Source organism: Microchirus variegatus (assembly GCF_963457635.1).
Source record: "Microchirus variegatus genome assembly, chromosome: 20".
In the NCBI taxonomy this organism is placed as follows: Eukaryota; Metazoa; Chordata; class Actinopteri; order Pleuronectiformes; family Soleidae; genus Microchirus; species Microchirus variegatus.
In genome coordinates this window covers 2,461,966-2,483,838 of record NC_139821.1, presented here as the reverse complement: position 1 = coordinate 2,483,838, position 21,873 = coordinate 2,461,966, and the positions used below count along the sequence as shown (strand labels likewise).

The following is a 21,873-nucleotide window of genomic DNA, read 5'->3' as shown; positions in this document are numbered from 1 at the left end:
GACAGAGACCAGGTGAGACAGAGACGACGGAGACCAGTGAGACAGAGACCAGGTGAGACGGAGACCAGTTAGACGGAGACCAGTTAGACGGAGACCAGTGAGACAGAGACGACGGAGACCAGTGAGACAGAGACCAGGTGAGACGGAGACCAGGTGAGACGGAGACCAGTGAGACAGAGACCAGTGAGACAGAGACCAGTGAGACGGAGACCAGTGAGACAGAGACCAGGTGAGACGGAGACCAGTGAGACGGAGACCAGTGAGACAGAGACCAGTGAGACAGAGACCAGGTGAGACAGAGACCAGGTGAGACGGAGACCAGTGAGACGGAGACCAGTGAGACAGAGACCAGGTGAGACAGAGACCAGGTGAGACAGAGACCAGTGAGACAGAGACCAGGTGAGACGAGACCAAGTGAGACAGAGACGACGGAGACCAGTGAGACAGAGACCAGGTGAGACGGAGACCAGTGAGACAGAGACCAGTGAGACAGAGACCAGGTGAGACAGAGACCAGTGAGACGGAGACCAGTGAGACAGAGACCAGGTGAGACAGAGACCAGTGAGACGGAGACCAGTGAGACAGAGACCAGTGAGACAGAGACCAGTGAGACGGAGACCAGTGAGACGGAGACCAAGTGAGACGGAGACCAGGTGAGACAGAGACCAGGTGAGACGGAGACCAGGTGAGACGGAGACCAGTGAGACGGAGACCAGTGAGACAGAGACCAGGTGAGACAGAGACCAGTGAGACGGAGACCAGGTGAGACGGAGACCAGTGAGACGGAGACCAGTGAGACAGAGACCAGGTGAGACGGAGACCAGTGAGACGGAGACCAGTGAGACGGAGACCAGGTGAGACGGAGACCAGGTGAGACAGAGACCAGGTGAGACAGAGACCAGTGAGACAGAGACCAGGTGAGACAGAGACCAGGTGAGACGAGACCAAGTGAGACGGAGACCAGTGAGACGGAGACCAGTGAGACGGAGACCAGTGAGACGGAGACCAGTGAGACGGAGACCAGGTGAGACGGAGACCAGTGAGACAGAGACCAGGTGAGACGGAGACCAGGTGAGACGGAGACCGGGTAGACCAGGTGAGACAGAGACCAGTGAGAAAGAGACCAGGTAGACAAGGTGAGACAGAGACCAGGTAGACAAGGTGAGATGGAGACAGAGACCAGGTGAGAGAGAGACCAGGTGAGACAGAGACCAGTGAGAGAGAGACCAGGTAGACAAGGACCAGGTAAGACAGAGACCAGTGAGAGAGAGACCAGGTAGACAAGGTGAGACGGAGACCAGTGAAGTTTGTGATGTTGGTGGTAAGTTCATCACGTTTCTTTTGGCTCCACCCCTTTGCTTCCCCTCTCAGCCAATCAGATTGTTCCACAAACAACAAAACCAAACCACCAGGATCTTACCGATTAGTGAGAGTGTACGATGACCTGGAAAACAAGGCGTGCGATTACAGGTTAACAGATCAGAGTGTTGATCATTAACGTCACAGAGGACTCACGATGCTAGCCCCTCGACTTCTAATGACGAGAAGTTCATCCGTCTGGAAAAGAAAGAATCGCAAAAACATAGATTTTCATTTGGCGATGAAAGAAAGGCAAAAGTTACGTACTGCAGCTTTAATGTTTCATCTTCACACACACACACACACACACACACACACACACACACAATATTACTTCACAAAGATAGTTAAAAGTAAAAATTTGCTAGAATTATAAATAACGCTCTCAGACTCACCTGGTGACGTTTTCTTGTTTCTGCTGCAGAACATTCGTAGAGTTGGAATGAGCCGATCTACACACACATACACACACAAAGGCACAGAATCCACAGTTTTTGTCGGATCAATGTGAATTTTTGGCGATGGGTAGATCATCACCCAAGTATGCTCCCATTCAATTTTGGTAAAAATCTGCCCACCGATGACGCGGCAAAACACGATCAAATGTAAAGAAATCCTAATCACTTTCAATGGACAGAACTGCAAAAAGAATATCACGTATCTCTGTCAAAATTCATCGGATTTGAACGAAATTTGGAACATGAATGCCGGATCAGACACTCTACCATCTGACAGAGTTTCATCCGGATCTGATCCAAATTACAGATTATCAATGTCGGATCAATGTGAATTTCTGGTAGGTAATGTAGGTAATCACCCAAGTATGCTCTGCTGGTCTATGTGTCCTACAGACCATAATACAAACTCTTCTTTTTCCTGATTTTATTAGTAATGAGTAACAAAGATAGTTAAAAGACTCACCTGGTGACGTTTTCTTGTTTCTGCTGCGGAACATTCGTAGAGTTGGAATGATCCGATCTACACACACACACACACACACGGAATCCCCAGTTTTTGTCGGATCAATGTGAATTTTTGGCGATAGGTAGATCATGACCCAAGTATGCTCCCATTTAATTTTGGTAAAAATCTGCCCACTGATGACGCGGCAAATCACGATCAAATGTCAAGAAATCCTAATCACTTTCAATGGGCAAAACTGCAATAAAAACTACATTTAACTCTGTCAAAACTCATCGGATTTGAACGAAATTTGGAACATGAATGCCGGATCAGACACTCTACCATCTGACAGAGTTTCATCCGGATCTGATCCAAATTACAGATTATCAATGTCGGACCAATGTGAATTTCTGGCAATGGGTAGGTTATCACCCAAGTATGCTCTGCTAGTCTATGTGTCCTACAGACCATAATACAAACTCTTCTTTTTCCTGATTTTATTAGGAAAGAGTAACAAAGATAGTTAAAAGTCTCACCTGGTGACGTTTTCTTGTTTCTGCTGCGGAACATTCGTAGAGTTGGAATGAGCCGATCTACACACACACACACAGTTTTTGTCGGATCAATGTGAATTTTTGGTGATGGGTAGATCATTACCCAAGTATGCTCCCATTAAATTTTGGTAAAATTCTACCCACTGGTGATGCGGCAAAACATGATCAAATTATCACTTTCAATGGGCAAAACTGCGACAAAAACTACATATAACTCTGTCAAAACTCATCGGATTTTAACGAAATTTGGAACGTGAATGCCGGATAAGACACTCTACCATCTGACCGAGAATCAATGTCGGATCAATATGAATTTCTGGTGATCGATAGGTGATCACCCAAGTATGTTCCCATTCAATTTTGGTAAGAATCTGCCCACCGATGACGCCAAAAAACATGATCAGTGTCAATAAAACCTAATCACTTTCAATGGGCAAAACTGCGACAAAAACTGCACATAACTCTGTCAAAACTCATCGGATTTTAACGGAATTTGGAACGTGAATGCCGGATCAGACACTCTACCATCTGACAGAGTTTCATCCGGATCTGATCCAAATTACAGATTATCAATGTCGGATCAATGTGAATTTCTGGCGATGGATAGGTGATCACCCAATTTTGTTCCCATTCAATTTTGGTAAGAATCCGCCCACCGATGACGCCACAAAACATGATCAAAATGTCAATGAAACCTAATCACTTTCAATGGGCAAAACTGCGACAAAAACTGCACATAACTCTGTCAAAACTCATCGGATTTTAACGGAATTTGGAACGTGAATGCCGGATAAGACACTCTACCATCTGGCTGAGTTTCATCCACATCTGAGATCTTTGGAGATCCAGGTTACAGATTAGATTTGGCCGGTCCCATTGTCCCATTGAACGAAGCAACATCATAACATATCAGTTTTCACAGGTTTCTTCAGTCTGGGGTCTCACCTGGACGGAGGAGGAGGAGGAAGAGGACCAGGAAGAGGACCAGCAGAGACACAAGCCACCATCATCATCATCATCATGATGAGACGCAGGGCGACAGACTTCATCATCATCACCATCTTCGTCCGAGACAGAGAGCTTGAAGTGCACTCGCCCAGCGTGGCTGGATTTATACTGGACACGCGTGACGTCACCGCCCTTCAGCTCACGGCCACGCGACCTTCAGCTGAGCGATGGCGCCCCTCAAGGTCGTCTCAGTGTTTACCGTCGGAACGCCATGACCGGCCGTGACCTTTCCGACCGGGCTTGTTTGCGTTTGTCAGGAATAACGCGTTAACCAAACAAAGACACGTTTAATTTTCCACGTAAACATCGTTTATTTTCAACTTCTCGTATCATTTTTTTTTTAAATAAGTTAATCCACAAGCAAACAAAACAAAGAACTTCCATTTTGTTTTTTTATAGGTTTCCAGGGGAAGTTTTTGGTCACATGACACGACACAAACTTCCTGAAAAAAACAACAACAACTGAAGGTCAAATGTTTCCTCAGAGAAACAAACATCAACAGATCACTGATTGGGAACAGGACAACAACAACGACACGTCAGGGACGCTTCTATTCGTCGCCTGCATCGGTTTATCGGAAGTCCTCGGCGCAGAACATGCCCTTGGCGCGGCGCAGGATGGAGTCCTTGGACGCGTCGTACGGATGCTCTTTGGACGGGATCTCCAGCACGGCCGGGATGGACTGCATGTGGCCGTCGATGGCGTGGCGGATCATCTCGGCGATGAACTGGTTGATGAGGATGATGCCGATGTCGTTGCGCGCCAAGAAGCTCCTGGAGGAGGAGGAGGAGGAGGAGGAGGAGGAGGAGGCGGGGTTAAGTCAACAAACCAAACCTCATTGATATTATATAGTGACTAAAACATATAGAGACAATGTACTTTGTTATCTCCAAAAGTTTTTTTTACGGTTCACAGTTATCCTAAATGTCAACAGAACTTCACTCATATATTTCTGCCAGTTTAAGATTCTGTATCATTATTACACCATCATCATCATTATTATTATTTTTTATTTATTTTAAATGTATTAATTATAATAATATAATAAAATTAAATTTATTTGTTCGCACACATATAGGATTATTATTAAAGTTACAATGTGCGATTGTTGAATGGAGAATGGTTTAGAGCAGCAATTTAGAACAAATCAAGTATAATTTACTATCCAAACGTAGTATTATTATATATATTATATATATATATATATTAGTATTTTTTATTGCAGCCGAATGTTTTGTGAATGCGTCATTAATTCTGCTTCATCATTATTTATAACCTGGGTGACGTTAACCAAACAGAACAGCTGTTTTCCTTTTAAATGAGCAGAAAAATGAATGGGGTTTGGTGTAAAAACGTTAAATTGGCTGCAAAGTGAACGGCGTTCGGTTCCGTTCGGTTCCGTTCGCTGCCTCTTACTTGAACGTCTCCTCGATCTCGGTGATGCTCGTGTCCTTCTCCACCACCAGGAAATTCGGTTTTCGGTTCTTGTTGAGTTCACCGACGCCACCGAGCAGGAAGCCGGTGCATGTGTCCTCGTCGCCGATGACGGCGATCAGTTTCCCGCGGCCGGCCATCGTGGAGAGTCCTTAAAAATACGGAGAATTCACCGAGAAACGAGGGGGGAAAAAAGAGTAATAATACTGTTCCGCTTCTTAATGACAGAGCTTCACCGTCATGTGAGGAGTCAGCTGACGGCAACGTCCGGTGTCCGTTAGAAATGTGCGCCCCCTGTTGTTTGGGCGGAGACACTGTCGCATAGGAATCACGAATCAAAGGAACGTTGGATGAAAGTGTGGATAAAAAATATGAGGATAAATATTAAAATATTTGCACCGTGAAGTGTTCAATTTTCCTGCTTCGCTTGCGTTCCAACGACACGCGGGCGCCTCAGTGTCCGCCTGGTCGCGCCGGTGCACCGGTGACGTTGTTCAGTGACGGTTGTTCAAAGACGCGAAGAAGAATTAGCAAGGAAAAGCGGAAGTGAAGCTGAGCTACAACAACAGCAGCCGCTGAAAATGGTGAGTTAATGACACCGTTGATTTTATTAAACACGTTTTAATGACGTTTATAAGGTTTTTAAAATGTACTTTTTAAACAGTTTTTACAGTCTGACGTTTTCTGTCACCGTGCGCTAGCTTAGCTCTTTAGCTCTCTGTTATCCTGTCAGCAGCTAGCTGTTATCCTGTTAGCTGTTGACCTGGGAGCGTTTTTAATAGTTAGACTTTGTTGAAGAAATTTTTTTTTTTTTACTGAAATAAAAGCATAAACCTCGGCATCGGGACGATTTTTAACGTCACCGACGTTAGGAATTAAGTGGGAAAAGTGATTGTTTTGTTGGTGAGTTTGTAGTAACTTAAAATATAATAAAATGTGAAGACAAGTGGAAATAATAATGTCTTCTTTAAAAAATGTATATTCTTATGACAAAGCAGAAGGGAAATTACCTTCAATTTTTAATAGATTTAATTTTTATGGTAAAATCCGATAATAAATGAACAAATTCTCCAGAAAATGTCAGATTAAGGCTTTAAAAAAATTGAGGAAGCAGATTACATTTATAATTTGAAATGTACCATTTAAAAAAATCATAATTATATTTTCCATACAACCCATTCACCTCTGGTGTAAAACCATCTATAATATCTGCTCTTTAAAGTGTTTTTGTTATTAATTAATGATTGTGCGTCATGTTATATTTATTTATCATATGAATTAAAAAAATCACATTAAAGTACAGCTTCAGAGTCATATGTGTTTTTTTTTCAAGGGAATGCCATATGCTTTCATGGTAAATATATTAATCATATATATTTGTGTGTTTTCAGACCACCGCGGCTCTGACTGCAGGTCTGGAGCGGATCCCGGATCAGCTCGGTTACCTCGTCATCAGTGAGGACGGAGTTCTGGCTGTGAGTGTTTCCTGTTTTTTTTCTTTCCCGTTTCCCGTTTGTTTTTAATTCGAAAATATTATAAATGTACAAGCAAAACTGCAGCCCAAAATAAAATCCTGTTCGCGTCCCGACGAAAACTTTAAACCGTCGGTTCGCGTTAGTGACGTCGGATCAGTCTGTGCGGTCCTGACCTTTGACCCCGCGCTTCAGTCCGCAGGTGAGCTGGAGAACGACGAGCACACGGCAGGCGTGATGATGGAGATGGTTCGGACGGCGAGTCGCTTCAGGTTACAGGGATCAGCTGACCCCGCCTTCAAACGCATGTCTGGTAATGACACACACACACACACACACCTTTTAGTTTATCTTTATAAAGTGACCTATGACCTCACACACTCTCGTGTGTGTCTCTGTCCACAGTGATTCTGGACGATTTTGTTTACACGGTGACCGTCTCGGGGCAGAAGGTTTTCGTGGTCAAACGACAGAACAACCCGCACGAGCCGCTCATCGTTTAACGCCGGGAGGTCGACGTCCTCGTCGTCGTCATGGTGACCTGAGCTGTTTGTGTTTAGTGTTATCATTTTGTGTGTGTGTGTGTGTGTGAATAAAATCATGTACCAAGTTTTTCCTCTGTCTTTGTCACCTTTTAATCCCAAATCGGCTGATTGATAAATCAATGTTTACGCTGAAGAAATGAGGTCACAAAGGTCAACATTGATCCAGATATGAGGCAGAATCCTCCGACTCTCTGGCGCCCCCTCGCGTCTCAGAAAACACCTTGCATCCGGTCTGTTTGTGTCCCGAAGTGTCCCGTGTCGGCCACTAGGTGGCTCCCTCTCCCCTGGCTGCTGTGATGGGACGGACTGTGGGGGACTGATGGAGCTCAGATGCGGCCGTGATGGACCCGTTTGACGGCTCCGGGTCTCCGCCGCACGCTGCGGGCAGCCGTGCCCCGTGGGCCCGCTTCGCCTCGTGGCTGGAGTGCGTGTGCGTCGTCACCTTCGACCTGGAGCTCGGACAAGCCATAGAGGTAGTTAGCTTTAGCATTGTGGCTATTGTTTTAACTGCACGGTGATCGATCGAGTACATTGTTCGATATGGTGATAGCTAACCCGGCTAACGGCTTGTTGTGCTAGCGTCCAGAACCAAACTCCGTTCACAAATGTGACATTTTAGATGATTTCAACTGTGTGTGTTGACGTTCACTAAATGTAAACACGTAAATTAGGAACTTGTAATCACGTTAACGTGTTTTTATTGAATTCGGCTCGTGTCACGTGGCCAGGAAACGTGTGTCTGTGTGAAATTTCAACGATTCTCTCAGATCAGTTTGTGCTCATCAGCTGTTTGAGGGAATAAAAACAGTATTATTTAAACGTCCGTCCGTGACGCGAGAGCGGAAGTGACGTTTGTGACCCCCTCGATTTGTTTAAATCACAAAGTGACGTTGGAACAGTCGGAGGAGAAAGCACGAGCCGCAAATTAGCAGAATTTTACATCATTCACAAAACAGCAAATTAAATAAACTGCGCCTTGTGTTGATGAACCTCAGTTTATACTGTGTCACGTGACTGATAATGAGAGTCAGCTGAAGACTTCCGGGTGGGCGGGAGACGACCCACGTGACCCCTGTTGACTCAACGGCGGCATTTTTGTAGTTTTTTTTTTGTTTTTTTTTAGCAACGCGTTGATGCGGAAATGTTGACGTTACATTGATGGAAATTTGAATGAGGTTTGGTGACGTTTTGATGTTTGTTTTGATTTCAGTTGGTGTTTCCTCCACACGTGAAACTCACTGAGAAAGAGGTAAAATGTGTTGTATGTATACGATAAGATATAAATATAAGATATGTGTATATATTATAGATATATGTCTATATATATGTCTATATATGTGTATATATATATATATATATATATATACGTATATATGTATATATATATATACGTATATATATATGTATATATATACACATGTGTATATGTATGTATATGTATATATGTATGTATATGTATATATGTATGTATATGTGTATATATATGTGTATGTATAATATATGTGTATGTATGTATATATGTGTATATATATATACGTATGTGTGTGTATGTATATATATATACATATGTGTGTATGTATATATATATATATACGTATATATGTGTGTATGTGTATATATATGTGTATATGTATATCTATATATGTGTATATATATGTGTTTATGTATGTATATGTATATATGTGTATATATATGTTTATATGTATGTATGTATATATGTGTATATATATGTTTATATGTATGTATGTATATAAGTATATATGTGTATATGTATGTATGTATATAAGTATATATGTGTATATATAATATATATACACATATATAGATATACATATACACATATATATACATATATACATACACACATATATACGTATATATATATATATATATACATACACACATATGTATATATATACATATACTTATATATACTTATATACTTATATACATACACATATTATGTGTATGTATATATGTTTATATGTATGTAATATATATGTATAATATACATATACAATATATACATTATATATATATGTGTTTATATATGTATGTAATATATATGTGTAATATACATATGTAATATATACATTATATATATTTATATTTATATATGGGTATGTATATGTATATTGTACATATATATATTTCATATATATATGTATATGTGTATAAATACGTATCTACATAAATACATATATATATATATATATATATATATATATATATATATGTATGTATACACCGTGTTTATGTTTCTTCTCTTGTCAGAAAACCAGCATCTGCTTCCTGTCCTTCCCGGACTCGTACTCAGGTAAGGCCGCAGACATGAATCACGTCTGTGGGTCAAAGGTCAGAGGTCACATGTTCCGTGTCTTTTTCCCAGGATGCCTCGGCGACACCCAGTTCAGCTTCAGGCTGCGTCAGTCGGTCGGCCGCAGGGCGTCACTGCGACGGGACGACGCCTACAACCGAGACGCTCCGGTCGCTCTGCAGGTAAGGTCGCTCAGCTGCGTGTCACGTGACCGGCGGCAACGACTACGACTACGGTGTCCTATGAGGTCATAAACGATGTCATCGCTGTGTCCTCAGAGGGAGACGTCCCATTTCTGTGGTTACGTCTACTTCAGGCAAGTGAAGGACGCGTCGGTGAAGAGAGGATACTTCCAGAAGGTGAACGCGCAGCCACATCCTTCTTCTTCTTAGATTATTCATATTCCGTGCCATGTGACTTATGTGTGTGTGTGTGTGTGTGTGTGTGTGTGTGTGTGTTCCAGTCTCTGGTGCTGCTCTCCAGGTTACCGTACACTCACCTGTTCCAGTCGCTGCTGCACATCATCGCGCCCGAGTTCTTCGAGAAGCTGGAGCCCTGCCTGGAGACGGGTGATGTCACGTTTTTACGTCATTAATCCGCCGGCCAATCAGAGCAGAGAGCCTAACGAAGTCACATGACACATCTTTTCTTTTCTTTTTAATTATTGCCCTCAGTTTGCAACGAGATCGACCAATGGCCCTCACCCTCACCTGGACTGACCCTGAACCTGCCTCTGATGGGCATGGTCTTACAGGTGAGCTGTGGTGGGTGTGGTCCTACGCATATAATCAGGGGGCGTGGTCTTACACATTTAACCAGGGGGCGTGGTCTTACACATTTAATCAGGGGCCGTGGTCTCACAGTCATTATTAATTCCAGGTGCGGATTCCTTCAAAAACCGACAAACCAGGAGGAAGTCCGGTGCGGCAGCTTGATGACCAGGTCAGTGGTCAAAGGTCAAAGGTCAAATTTTTGTTTGTTTCACTGTCATTTTTTAAGTTTCTTTACATTCTTCTCTTCAGAATCTTCTGCCAGCGCCGACGCTGCTCCCGACCGTCTACGAGCTGGATCTGTTCAGGTCTGACTCACGTTCTCATTGGTCGATTTTAGTTTTTGGGGGCGTCATGTGACTGTAACCTCTGACCTCTGACCTCAGGTGCTTCCAGTCCATGCTCGTGCACCTGCAGATGCTCTGGGAGCTCACGCTGCTCGGCGAGCCGCTGGTGGTCATGGCGCCGTCGCCCACCGTCTGCTCGGAGACCGTGCTGGCGCTCGTCAGGTAACGCTATGTCGGAGAGCGGCGGCCGATCGGAGGGCGGTGTTGTGATGTCGCCGTTGCCGTGGTAACGACTTTGTTTTTGTGTCTCCTTCAGCTGCATCGGTCCGCTGAAGTTCTGCGGCGACTTTCGTCCCTATTTCACGATTCACGACAGCGAGTTCAGAGAATACACGACCAGGACGCAGGCGCCGTAAGTCTGTTCACCTGGGTTTACCTGTCTCACCTGAGTTCACCTGTCTCACCCAAAGTTTACCTGTCTCACCTAAAGTTCACCTGTCTCACCCGAGTTTACCTGTCTCACCTGCATTAACATGTCTCACCTGAGTTTACCTGTCACACCTGATTTCACCTGTCTCACCTGGGTTCACCTGTGTTTACCTGAGTTTACCTGTGTTCACCTGGGTTTACATGTCTCACCTGGGTTCACCTGTCTCACCCAAAGTTTACCTGTCTCACCTGATTTTACATGTCTCACCTGAGTTCACCTGTCTCACCCAAAATTCACCTGTTTCACCTGAGTTCACCTGTCTCACCTGAGTTTACCTGTCTCTCCTGCATTAACATGTCTCACCTGAGTTTACCTGTCTCACCCGAGTTCACCTGTCTCACTTGAGTTCACCTGTTTTACCCAAAGTTCACCTGTCTCACCTGCATTAACATGTCTAACCTGAGTTTACCTGTCTCACCTGAGTTTACCTGTCTCACCTGAGTTTACCTGTCTCACCCAACGTTTACCTGTCTCACCTGAGTTCACCTGTTTTACCCCAAGTTCACCTGTCTCACCTGAGTTCACCTCTCACCCAAAGTTCACCTGTCTCACCTGCATTAACATGTCTAACCTGAGTTTACCTGTCTCACCAGAGTTCACCTGTTTCACCCAAATTTCACCTGTCTCACCCAACGTTTACCTGTCTCACCTGAGTTCACCTGTCTCACCCAAAGTTCACCTGTCTCACCTGCATTAACATGTCTAGCCTGAGTTTACCTGTCTCACCTGAGTTCCCCTGTCTCACCTGTTTCAGACCAAATGTTCTGCTCGGCGTCACAAACCCCTTCTTCATTAAGACGTTTCAGTCGTGGCCTCACATCATCAGACTCGGCGAGATCAGGATGGCGGGTATTTCACCTTTCTACTCGTTAGGGATGATCACTGTTGGTTACCATGGTGACCGCTGGTCAGCTGACCTCCGACCTCTGACCTCTGACCTCTTTCAGGCGACCTACCCAAGCAGGTGAAAGTGAAGAAACTTTCCAAACTAAAAGTCCTGGACACGAAGCCGGGTGAGTCGTCAGAGAAGCTGCAGTCGAGGTTTGTTGTTGTTGCCATGGTAACTAACCTGTGTGTGTGTGTGTGTGTGCAGGCATCTACACGTCGTACAAGACGTTTCTCCACAAAGACAAGATCCTGATCAAACGGCTGCTGAAGGTGCACATGCACACACACGTGATGACATCATCGTGTCACATGACCCTCTGTGACCTCTGTGTCGTTTGCTTGTTCAGGGTTTCCAGAGGAAACGGCCGTCGGAGGTGCAGAGCGCCATCTTGAGGAGACACCTGTTGGAGCTCACGCAGAGCTTCATCATCCCTCTGGTGAGCATCGGCCAATCACATCGCTCCGTTGTTATGTTTGTTGGTTGTCACGCCAACACAATGTTGGGGAATACTGACGACGATGCGCTCACTGTCCCGTCAGGAGCGCTACATGGCGAGCCTGATGCCTCTGCAGAGATCCGTGACGCCCTGGAAGGTAAACAGGAAGTGTGTTTTATTTTTTTAAATGAGCGACGATGTCATCGGTGCGGCGGTGTCAGCTGACTTGTGTGATTGGCTCAGACTCCTCCCCAGATACGACCGTTCAGTCAGGACGAGTTCATGACCACGCTGGAGCACAGCGGGCCGCAGCTCACGTCGGGGCTCAAAGGCGACTGGACGGGACTTTACAGGTGAGAGGTCGTTTGACCCGTTCTTCGCATGTATTTTTTTAACCGAAGTCGCGCATGTTTTTTTTTTAACCGAAGTCGCGCATGTTTTTTTTTTAACCGAAGTCGCGCATGTTTTTTTTTTTATATTTACTGAAACCGCGCATGTTTTTTTTTTACGAAATCACACGTGGTTTTCAAACGAAATCACGTTTTTTGTTTTGTTTTGACTGAAATCCTGCATGTTTTTTTTTTACCGAAATCGCAAATTTTTTTTTTTTTACCGAAATCACGCATGTTTTTGTTTGTATTTTTTTTTTCGAAATCACGCATGTTTTTTTTTTTTTTTGAAATCACGTTTTTTTGTGTTTTTTTTACGAAATCACACGTGGTTTTCAAACGAAATCACATGTTTTTTGTTTTGTTTTGACTGAAATCACGCATGTTTTTTTTTTTTTTACCGAAATCACGCATTTTTTTTTTTTTTTTTTACGAAATCACGCATGGTTTTCAAACGAAATCCCCTTTTTTTTTTAACCAAAATCTCAAAAAAAATTTTTTTACCGAAATCACGCATGTTTTTATTTGTATTTTTTTTTTTACAGAAATCACGCATGTTTTTTTTTTTTTTACCGAAATCACATTTTATTTTCTTTACAGAAATCACACATGGTTTTCAAACGAAATCACGTTTTTGTTTTTTTTTTTTTACCAAAATCTCAATTTCTTTTTTACCGAAATCACGCATGTTTTTATTTGTATTTTTTTTTTTTTTACAGAAATCACGCATGTTTTTTTTTTTTTACCGAAATCACATTTTTTTTTTCTTTACAGAAATCACACATGGTTTTCAAACGAAATCACGTTTTTTTTGTTTTTTTTTTACCGAAATCACGCGTGGTTTGTTAAACCAAAAACACTCGTGGTTCGTTAAACCGAAAACACTCGTGGTGGTTTTTAACCGAAATCACGCTCTTCTCCACAGGAAGTTCTTCAGGTCTCCGAACTTTGACGGCTGGTACAGGCAGCGCCACAAGGAGATGACGCAAAAACTGGAGAGCATCCACCTGGAGGTCATCTGCGACGCGGTGAGTGCGACGTCGTCTTCGCCGTCGCACACCTGAACGGCGTCCAGGTGCTCGCTCTGACCCCGTTTGTCCTCTTTCTTCTCAGGACCTGATTGGCTGGACCCAAGACAAGTCTGAGGTGGAGATCGTGGATCTGGTCCTGAAGCTGCGAGAGAAGCTGGTGAGCGCCCCCCCGTGTGTCGAACCTGTAATTGGTCTTGAGAACATATTCAGTCGGGTTGGCTTTTCGTGACGTGGGAATCTGTGAGAAGACAGGAAGTGCGTTTTGTTTCTTTCAGAATAAAGCGCTCAGGCAGCAGCTGCAGCTGAAAGACGGCGTCGTGGACAAACTGGAGACGTTTATCGGCGACATCGCCGCGACGCTTCCTGAAGACCTGCAGTGCACACTGACCACGACACACTGAGCACACAAACACTAACACATCGGGATCAACGTTAATGTTTTATTTTATTTTGACACAGGAAATAACCTCTAATTTAAAGCAGCGCTCTGTGAATGTAACATTTTTACCTTTTTGTGTTTATGGTTTTTGAAGTAAAAGCTGACTCACGATGGCGTGAACCTCGTTTTTCCTTGTCATCGTCACGGTTACCTCGTTTACAGACTTGAAACAAAAAAGTTTGAAACAGGAAAAATATTTTAATAATTTCAACAACCAGGGAATCAAAAATATACATCATCGGATTCACTGTCACCATTTCTTTATCTTTAATGTCTACTTTTTTGTGTAAAGTCTCATCTCTTGCTGGTCCACCACGGCGCCCCCTGCAGCCTGAGGACGTGCTGCTTCTCCTGCGGGCTGAAGTGCAGGATGGTGAAGATGGCGGTGAGCGTCTGCTGCTTCCCGCTGGCGTCCTGCAGCGTCAGGAACTTGTAGATGACGTTCTTCAGGTACTCCAGGTTGGCGCCCTCTCGGCCCTGGTCTCGGATCACCTTGTCCAGTTTGGCGCGCAGCTCCGCCGCCTCCTCGTCGTGGCGCTCGGCGCTGGCGATGAGCCGCGCCTGCAGCTGGTGCAGGTCCTCCTCCAGGCGGTGCTTCTGGCGCCGCAGGCCGGCGATCTCCACCTCCTTCCTGGCGAGCTGCTCCACGTACAGCAGCAGCGTCGGCTCGGCGCACGCCACCCGCTGCAGCGCCTGACCCACGATGTCGCCCTCGCTCTCGGGCTCTTGCGCGCCGCTGCCGTCGTCGTTGCCGTTGCTGCTGCTCGCGGCGTTGTACTCGTTCATGCGTCCGAGCGCGGCGGCGGCCCGCAGCTTCTCCAGCTCTTGGTCCTTCTCGTCCAGCAGCGCCATGGTCCGCTCCCTCTGCTTGTGTAGCTCCGCCTCCACCCGCAGCAGCTCGTCGCGGTGCAGCGTCTCCGCCCGCTCCAGTTCCTGTCGGTGGCTCTGCTGCAGCGCCGCCGCCGCCTGCTGTCGCTCCTCCAGCTCGCGGCCGTGCTGAGCCTTGGCCTCGTCGCCGTGGATCCTCAGCGTGATGTACTTCTCCTTCAGCTCCGACAGCTGGTCGCGCACCTCCTCCAGCTCTTTGGCCTGGCAGCCATCTTTGGTGTTCTTGTTCTTCAGCACCACCTGCGCTCGCAGCTTGTACCGTTCAAACTCGTCCTTGAGCTGCCGCAGCTCCTGCTGGTAGACGAGCATGGAGGCTTTGTCCTCCTTCTGCTCCAGGTCCTGGATGTTCTGGTCTGGGTTCCTCTGGCCCGCGAGCAGCAGCATCTTCTTCACCTTCTCCAGCTTCTCCTTCAGCGCGCCGACGTCCAGCTGCGACTCGTCCACGCCGAGGTCAGACGACGCCCTGTTGGACGCGGCGATGGCCAGCGTTTTGTTCTCGGTGTCCAGCTGCATGATGCGGTCTCGGAGTCTCTGAGCGGCCTGCTGGTCTCGCTGCTTCGCCTTTTCGCAGGAGCCCAGCAGGTCCGACAGTTCCGAGACTCGCTGCTCCAGACCCGCGACCCGGACCTCGGCCTCCTGAGCTCGCTCACGAGCGCGCTCCTCTGCCTCGCACGCCTGGAAAAACACGAACGAATGTCAGATCCAACGAGGACCGAAACCTCCTGAGACTAAAAACACTAAACTAGTGCTGGGCACGTTCATGTGTTTCCATGACGACTGATGGATGACGACTGCTAATGAAAGCTAACACAGCTAATAGCGCTAAAGAAGTTAACGGTGCTAAAGGAGCTAGTGCAGCTAACGGAGCTAACACAGCTAATGCTGCTAAAGAAGCTAACGCCGCTAAAGGACCTAACGCAGCTGATGGCGCTAATGAAAGCTAACACAGCTAATGGCGCTAAAATAGCTAACGGCGCTAGTGCAGCTAAAATAACTAACAGCGCTAAAGGAGCTAGAGCAGCTGACGGAGCTAACACAGCTAACAGCGCTAATGAAAGCTAACACAGCTTATGGTGCTAAAGAAGCTAACGGCGCTAAAGGAGCTAGAGCAGCTAATGGAGCTAACACAGCTAACAGCACTAATGAAAGTTAACACAGCTAATGCCGGTAATGAAGCTAACACAGATAATGGAGCCAACACAGCTAATGGCGCTAAAGGAGCTAACGCAGGCCAACTGGTAAACGGTGCCTGGACTCCGCGTCAGGCACCGTTTCAGCGTCATGTGTTGCTGAAACATTACGCCGCGCTCGTCTTTTTCCGGTCAGTCGTCATGGAAACGCATCGTGCGCTAACGTTGACGCCGTTGACGACACTAAAGTGAACTGTCCCATTTCTTGTGTGATTGTTATAAAGGTTCTTCTTACCTTCCTGGTCTCAGTCTGGATCTGCCTCTGAAAGTGTTCTTTCATCTGCGTCAGCTCCTGCTGCAGCTCCTCCACCCTGGGATCTGGTCTCTTCTGGTCTTCCGCCGCAGCCTGCAGCTTCTTCTTCAGCTCGTCCCTCTCCTCCGTCCGCCGGTTCAGCAGAGCCTCGGACTCCGCCTCTCGGTCCACGGCCTGCGACGTCACCAGGAGGGCGGTGTTGGCGTCCTGCAGGTGGAGCTCGGCGTCCTGCCGCAGGTCTCGCTCCTGCTGCAGGATCCGCTGAAGCTCTCGCAGCTGCTGGACGTGGTCGCCTTGCTCCTGCCCGCGCTCGTGCTGCTGCGTGATGACGCGCGCGCGGCTCTCGGCGAGCTGCCGCTGCAGGGCGCTCAGCTCCGCCTCCTGCTGCGCCGCCGCGGCGGCCAGGCGCTCCTGCAGCTCCTCCACCTCCTGCTTCAGCTGCCGCTTGTCGCCCTGGAAGTTGGCCTCCATGCGGGACTTCTCCTGCGTCACCGTGGCCAGCGCGCCGGTGAGCGTGCTCAGCTGGCTCTTCAGCTGGGCGACTCGGCGGTCAGCCTCCACGCTGGGAGTGGGCGTGGCCTGTTGCAGAGGGTCTGCTCCGGAGCTGCAGCTGCTTCCTGCGCTGCTGCCCTCGAGCTCCGCCCTCTCTGCTTGCACGCTCTGCAGGGAGAATCGCGTTGTTTTGTCTTTTGTCGTAATTACACAGATTTTAAAATCAACAAACCGAGCGACATACCGGTTCTCCCTGGTCCTCCTCGGACTGGTCTCCTCTGGCCGTCTCGCTGGCCGTGTCCACGGACGCCGCCGTGTCCACGCTGTCCTCGCTGTGCAGCGACGAGCCGTCATCTGGCAGGTCTGGGGCGGGGCCAGCTGCGGCGTCTGGCTGCTGGTGTAAGTCAAGCTCCTGGGTCACGCTCAGGACCTTCAGACTGGCCTCCAGAGCCTCCTTCTCCTTCAGAAGGCTCTTGTAGGCGCGGACCACGTCCTTGAAGCGGGTTTGGTACTGGACCAGCTGCTTCTTCTGGGCCTCGACGGTGTCCTGCAGCTCCTTCCTGCTGGGGCCGCCCCCGAAGGCCATCCCGAACTTGTCCATGACTCTCGTTCGGTCGCAGTCCGATCACACGGGATCCATCGGCAAGATCGGAACTCGAGCTTCTGGAACGGAGACGACGAATGACACGACAACCAAACAATCACGTTAATAATCTCTGTGTCGCTGCTACAACAAAACTGGAAAAGCAGACGTTGAACTTTTTTTCTAATTTTCCTAAATAAAGCTTTATTTGAATAAGTTACCCACTCTAAGACGTCAACCCACGCAGGCTTCTAAAAGCACGCATCACAGCTACTGTTCCGCACCATAGAAGAATACAGGGAAGAACAGGTTTGTTTGTTCTGACGCTTAGATCGATGGGTGTGTCTGATCAGGTGATGTTACAGAGAACAAACCAATCCTTGTTGATCAATAATCGTTGATTGGTTTCAGTGAAAGAGGGAAACTAATGTCAAAGATCCAGCTTCAGTGTCTATTTTAATCCACTTTGTGTTTTCATTGTTGTGGAAGTCACTCCCTCTTACTTTCAGCAGATGTCACGTGTTTTATTTGACTTTCTTAAACTAAAATGTTATTGTTTTAGAAAGAGGACATTTTCACCCCCCCCCATTGAAAATGAATGGAACAACACCGTCAACTGTAAAATGCACATTTCCACGTATCCTCTTGTTTTGGTGACGTTCATCGTCAAGTAGTTTTCAATGTCTCGCGGAAACAAAACGCGGTTTATCGACAAAAACAACAACATTCACTGGCCGGTTCTTACCTGACGAAACCGCGACGATTCGCTTCGAACCGACTTTATTCGTTGAAACAGCAGAAAAAACCGTCCCTGTTGAACCCGAAGACTGTGCGAATGTCAACAAGCGACTCTCAGCCGACAGACGCCATGTTTGTCAGAGCCGGAACTGAGGAAGACGGAAGAGGATGCGATGCGTTCACTGACGTCAGGAATTCGTTTAAAAAAAAAGAAAAAAAACTACATCGCGATGATTTGTTTGTTTGATAAATATAAGTGCATCATTTAAATATTTTACACTTATACTGCCAAGTACATGATATTTAAAGAAAGTACTTTGGTGTTTTGGTGCACTAACAACCACAAGAAAGTAAAACTTATGCTCAATGAAGATTAAATCGTTCAAATTGCCAACAATTGCCAATAAACACGATAAAGAACATTTTTTAAAAAATGAAACCACTAAAAAAAGTATTTAATGTTACTGTTGGATTTTTTCTTTTTAAACTTTCTTATTTAAATGTTTTCCAACGCTGTTAGGCATTTGACCCTTTTGATATAATCAAATAATTTAATTTTAAAAAGTAAACTAAAGGAAAGGAGAACAAAAAAGACTTAAAGTACTACGGTAAAGCGATTGTGAGGTCATTTTTGGGGATAAAATAAGGAAAACATGAATCAATTTCATTTTTTCTATTATAACACCGAAACTAATCTTATCATCAGGAGTAACAACCTTGTATTTTACCATTCCATAAATATTCAGTTTCCAGAACGATTGAGTATGAGAAAATATAATTATTAGTAACATTAAAAATACATAAATAAGTTTAAAATCGTCCCGCACCTCGACACGATGACTGTGAGACCACTAGTCTCCAGTCGGCCCTGAACGCGTCATTTGTGTTTGCGTGTTCAATAAAGTTCTTTTCAAACTAGTGACGTCATTTGTTCCCCGTTGGCCTAGACGTGGCACAGAGAGGAGGAGCTGCGCCCACTTTGGTTTATCTCCGCCACTTCCCGGTGTGTTCCTGGCGTGTTCCCGGCTCTGATCCCGTAGCTGCTCCCGGACGAAACCGGACAAATTTCTCTCCGCTGCTGAACCGAGACTGTGCAGTGAAATGGGCTTGACGATCTCGAGTTTGTTCACCCGGTTATTCGGGAAGAAACAGATGAGGATCCTGATGGGTGAGCACCGCGGCTAAGGCTAACTAGCTCTGTTGCTAACAGGCAGAAAAAAACACTTTTTTAACTGGAATTGTTGTGTTTAAACACAACAGTAGCACCGTCTTTGTGTTATGTGTGTGTCTGTTTGTTTTTAAACATATTTTATGTGTTTGACGCAAATGTGTCAGCCACAGAAGGTGGCGCAGTTAGCCGTCACAAGCTAACACTCAAAGCCAAAGTAGCCGTCCACGTCACTCATCCGGAGTTTATATCGGATTTCTTTTTTTTGACACTTTAACGACGTTTGTTTGTGCTTTTTGTTACAGTTGGTTTGGACGCAGCGGGGAAAACCACGATTCTCTACAAACTGAAGCTCGGAGAGATCGTCACCACCATCCCGACGATCGGTAAATGATCGACAAACACACCGAACCGTGTCTGATAACAGCTGTTTGTTCTTTTTACCGTTTACCGATCAGATTATTGGTCAATCCCGTGAGACGCAGTACGTGTTTCGAGTTTGTAAACAGTTGTTTTTTTCTCACGGGAAGACTTGAGAGGCGATTTAATAACTCAGATTAAAGTTAAGATCATAGTTAAGTGTTGTGTAATCGAGCTAGGACCATAGTCCGACTAAAGACGGGTCAGAGTATACTTGTGGAGGGGCGAAATCGATTTATTAGTTGTAACTGTCTCTGTTTCTTCGTGGCTTTAGCGTCGTCTGTATTCATGTTGCCAACGTTTTGTTTTGTCTGTGCGTGTTTCAGGCTTTAACGTGGAGACTGTCGAGTATAGAAACATCTGCTTCACAGTGTGGGACGTCGGCGGTCAAGACAAGATCCGACCTCTGTGGAGACACTACTTCCAGAACACGCAGGTACAGACGACGACGACGACGCACCACCAAGGGGCGCTGTCACTTTGTCGCGTTTGGTAAACGTCGACGGCTGCGATGAGGCTCAGTGGGGAAAGCTCTTTGCTTAGCAACGACCCGATGCTATAATTTGTGTAGCGCAAGTTTGACGTCCTCGCGTCTACGCTGACATGAGTTCATATGTGTATTTGACCTTTGACCCCCCCCGCGTGTGTGTGTGTGCAGGGTCTGATCTTTGTGGTCGACAGTAACGACAGCGACAGAATCGCCGAGTCGGCAGAGGAGCTCTCCAAGATGGTGAGAAAACGAGTGTTTCAAACGTCTGCGGTCGCATCTCGGTCATGTGACACCATCATCGGTCACCTGACTCTCTCTCTCTCTCTCTGTGTGTGTGTGTGTGTGTGTGCAGCTCCAGGAGGACGAGTTGAAGGATGCGATTATTCTCGTGTTCGCCAACAAACAGGATCTACCGAACGCGATGGTTATCAGCGAACTCACCGACAGACTGGGCCTGCACAGTCTGCGCAACAGAACAGTAAGACCCCCGTCACATCTGACGACGATTGTATCGAGCAGCTTTTATTTTGAAGTTTTGGACAACGCGAGTCGGACGCAGCACTTCCTGTAGGGAACTTCCCGTGTCCGATCCGCACCAGAAACCTGAAAAAATTTGTTCTGGGACATCACATCCTCTGTCCTTTTTTTGTCTGAGTTTCAAAATAAGAGCACAGTGTCCCCGTGCTGCGAGTCTTAACGTCACGTTTTCCCTCTCTTTCTGTCCTCAGTGGAACATCCAGGGCACCTGTGCCACGCAGGGCACGGGCCTGTACGAGGGCCTGGACTGGTTGTCGAGCGAGCTGGAGAAACGCTAGATCCGCTGACAGGAAACAGGAAGCCACTGTACAAACGGAGGAGGAGGAGGAGGAGGAGGGGCCACTTTTCGCAGGACTTTTTTTTTTTTTGTTTGTTTGTTTTTATTTTTAAATTATAAACATTTGTGTGCGTGAGCAGGAGGAAGTGACGTCACGGACTCTGAGCTCACCTGGTTTCCATCGTTCTTTACTCTTCTGTTTAATCTGTTCCTTTTTAATCCGCATGTTTTATCGACTCGTTTTTGACAGGAGGGGTGGGGCGGGTGGGCGGGGTTAAGCGACAGGTGGGCGGGGCTCCCCGATCACCTGTGCAATGACTGATTCTGCCACAGAGCCTCGCCATTCCTTATCAATGTGAAGAAGAACCGGAAATGATGATGATGATGCAATAAAGTTTGTTTTTCTTCATCTTCGTCTGTTTTACAGTATTTGTAATTCTAATAAAAAAAAGACGACCAATATTTGATATTTTAACTTCATTTGTTTATGACATTTAAATCAAACTCAAAGAT

At 46.2% G+C, this 21,873-nt stretch overlaps 5 protein-coding genes across 5 annotated transcripts; 3 read left to right on the top strand and 2 right to left on the bottom strand.

Moving 5' to 3' along the window:
- Positions 1–4,123: 4,123 nt before the first annotated feature.
- On the bottom strand, positions 4,124–5,488 carry atp6v1f (ATPase H+ transporting V1 subunit F). The gene is made up of 2 exons (XM_083907252.1): positions 5,242–5,488; positions 4,124–4,598 (listed from the first exon to the last, which is right to left on the bottom strand). The coding sequence occupies exons 1-2, from the start codon at positions 5,397–5,399 to the stop codon at positions 4,397–4,399; spliced, it is 360 nt and encodes a 119-aa protein (XP_083763378.1). The 5' UTR covers positions 5,400–5,488; the 3' UTR covers positions 4,124–4,396.
- Positions 5,489–5,786: 298 nt separating this feature from the next.
- Positions 5,787–7,339, top strand: lamtor4 (late endosomal/lysosomal adaptor, MAPK and MTOR activator 4). The gene is made up of 4 exons (XM_083907274.1): positions 5,787–5,843; positions 6,651–6,734; positions 6,927–7,044; positions 7,137–7,339. The coding sequence occupies exons 1-4, from the start codon at positions 5,841–5,843 to the stop codon at positions 7,232–7,234; spliced, it is 303 nt and encodes a 100-aa protein (XP_083763400.1). The 5' UTR covers positions 5,787–5,840; the 3' UTR covers positions 7,235–7,339.
- Positions 7,340–7,592: 253 nt separating this feature from the next.
- Positions 7,593–14,366, top strand: dennd6b (DENN/MADD domain containing 6B). The gene is made up of 20 exons (XM_083906623.1): positions 7,593–7,749; positions 8,487–8,525; positions 9,551–9,593; positions 9,666–9,775; positions 9,872–9,952; positions 10,057–10,162; positions 10,268–10,347; positions 10,473–10,535; positions 10,616–10,671; positions 10,750–10,872; positions 10,967–11,062; positions 11,895–11,989; positions 12,088–12,153; positions 12,234–12,298; positions 12,376–12,465; positions 12,569–12,622; positions 12,709–12,818; positions 13,780–13,882; positions 13,968–14,042; positions 14,161–14,366. The coding sequence occupies exons 1-20, from the start codon at positions 7,618–7,620 to the stop codon at positions 14,284–14,286; spliced, it is 1,713 nt and encodes a 570-aa protein (XP_083762749.1). The 5' UTR covers positions 7,593–7,617; the 3' UTR covers positions 14,287–14,366.
- Positions 14,367–14,618: 252 nt separating this feature from the next.
- On the bottom strand, positions 14,619–18,603 carry gcc1 (GRIP and coiled-coil domain containing 1; the record flags this gene model as incomplete). The annotated part of the gene is made up of 4 exons (XM_083907298.1): positions 18,476–18,603; positions 17,392–17,810; positions 16,638–17,315; positions 14,619–15,887 (listed from the first exon to the last, which is right to left on the bottom strand). The coding sequence occupies exons 2-4, from the start codon at positions 17,746–17,748 to the stop codon at positions 14,619–14,621; spliced, it is 2,304 nt and encodes a 767-aa protein (XP_083763424.1). The 5' UTR covers positions 17,749–17,810; positions 18,476–18,603.
- Positions 18,604–19,425: 822 nt separating this feature from the next.
- LOC310942011 (ADP-ribosylation factor 4) lies at positions 19,426–21,593 on the top strand. The gene is made up of 6 exons (XM_083907280.1): positions 19,426–19,636; positions 19,942–20,022; positions 20,383–20,492; positions 20,715–20,786; positions 20,899–21,024; positions 21,275–21,593. Exons 1-6 carry the CDS (start codon positions 19,570–19,572, stop codon positions 21,359–21,361), a joined length of 543 nt encoding a protein of 180 aa, XP_083763406.1. The 5' UTR covers positions 19,426–19,569; the 3' UTR covers positions 21,362–21,593.
- The last annotated feature ends 280 nt before the right edge of the window (positions 21,594–21,873 follow it).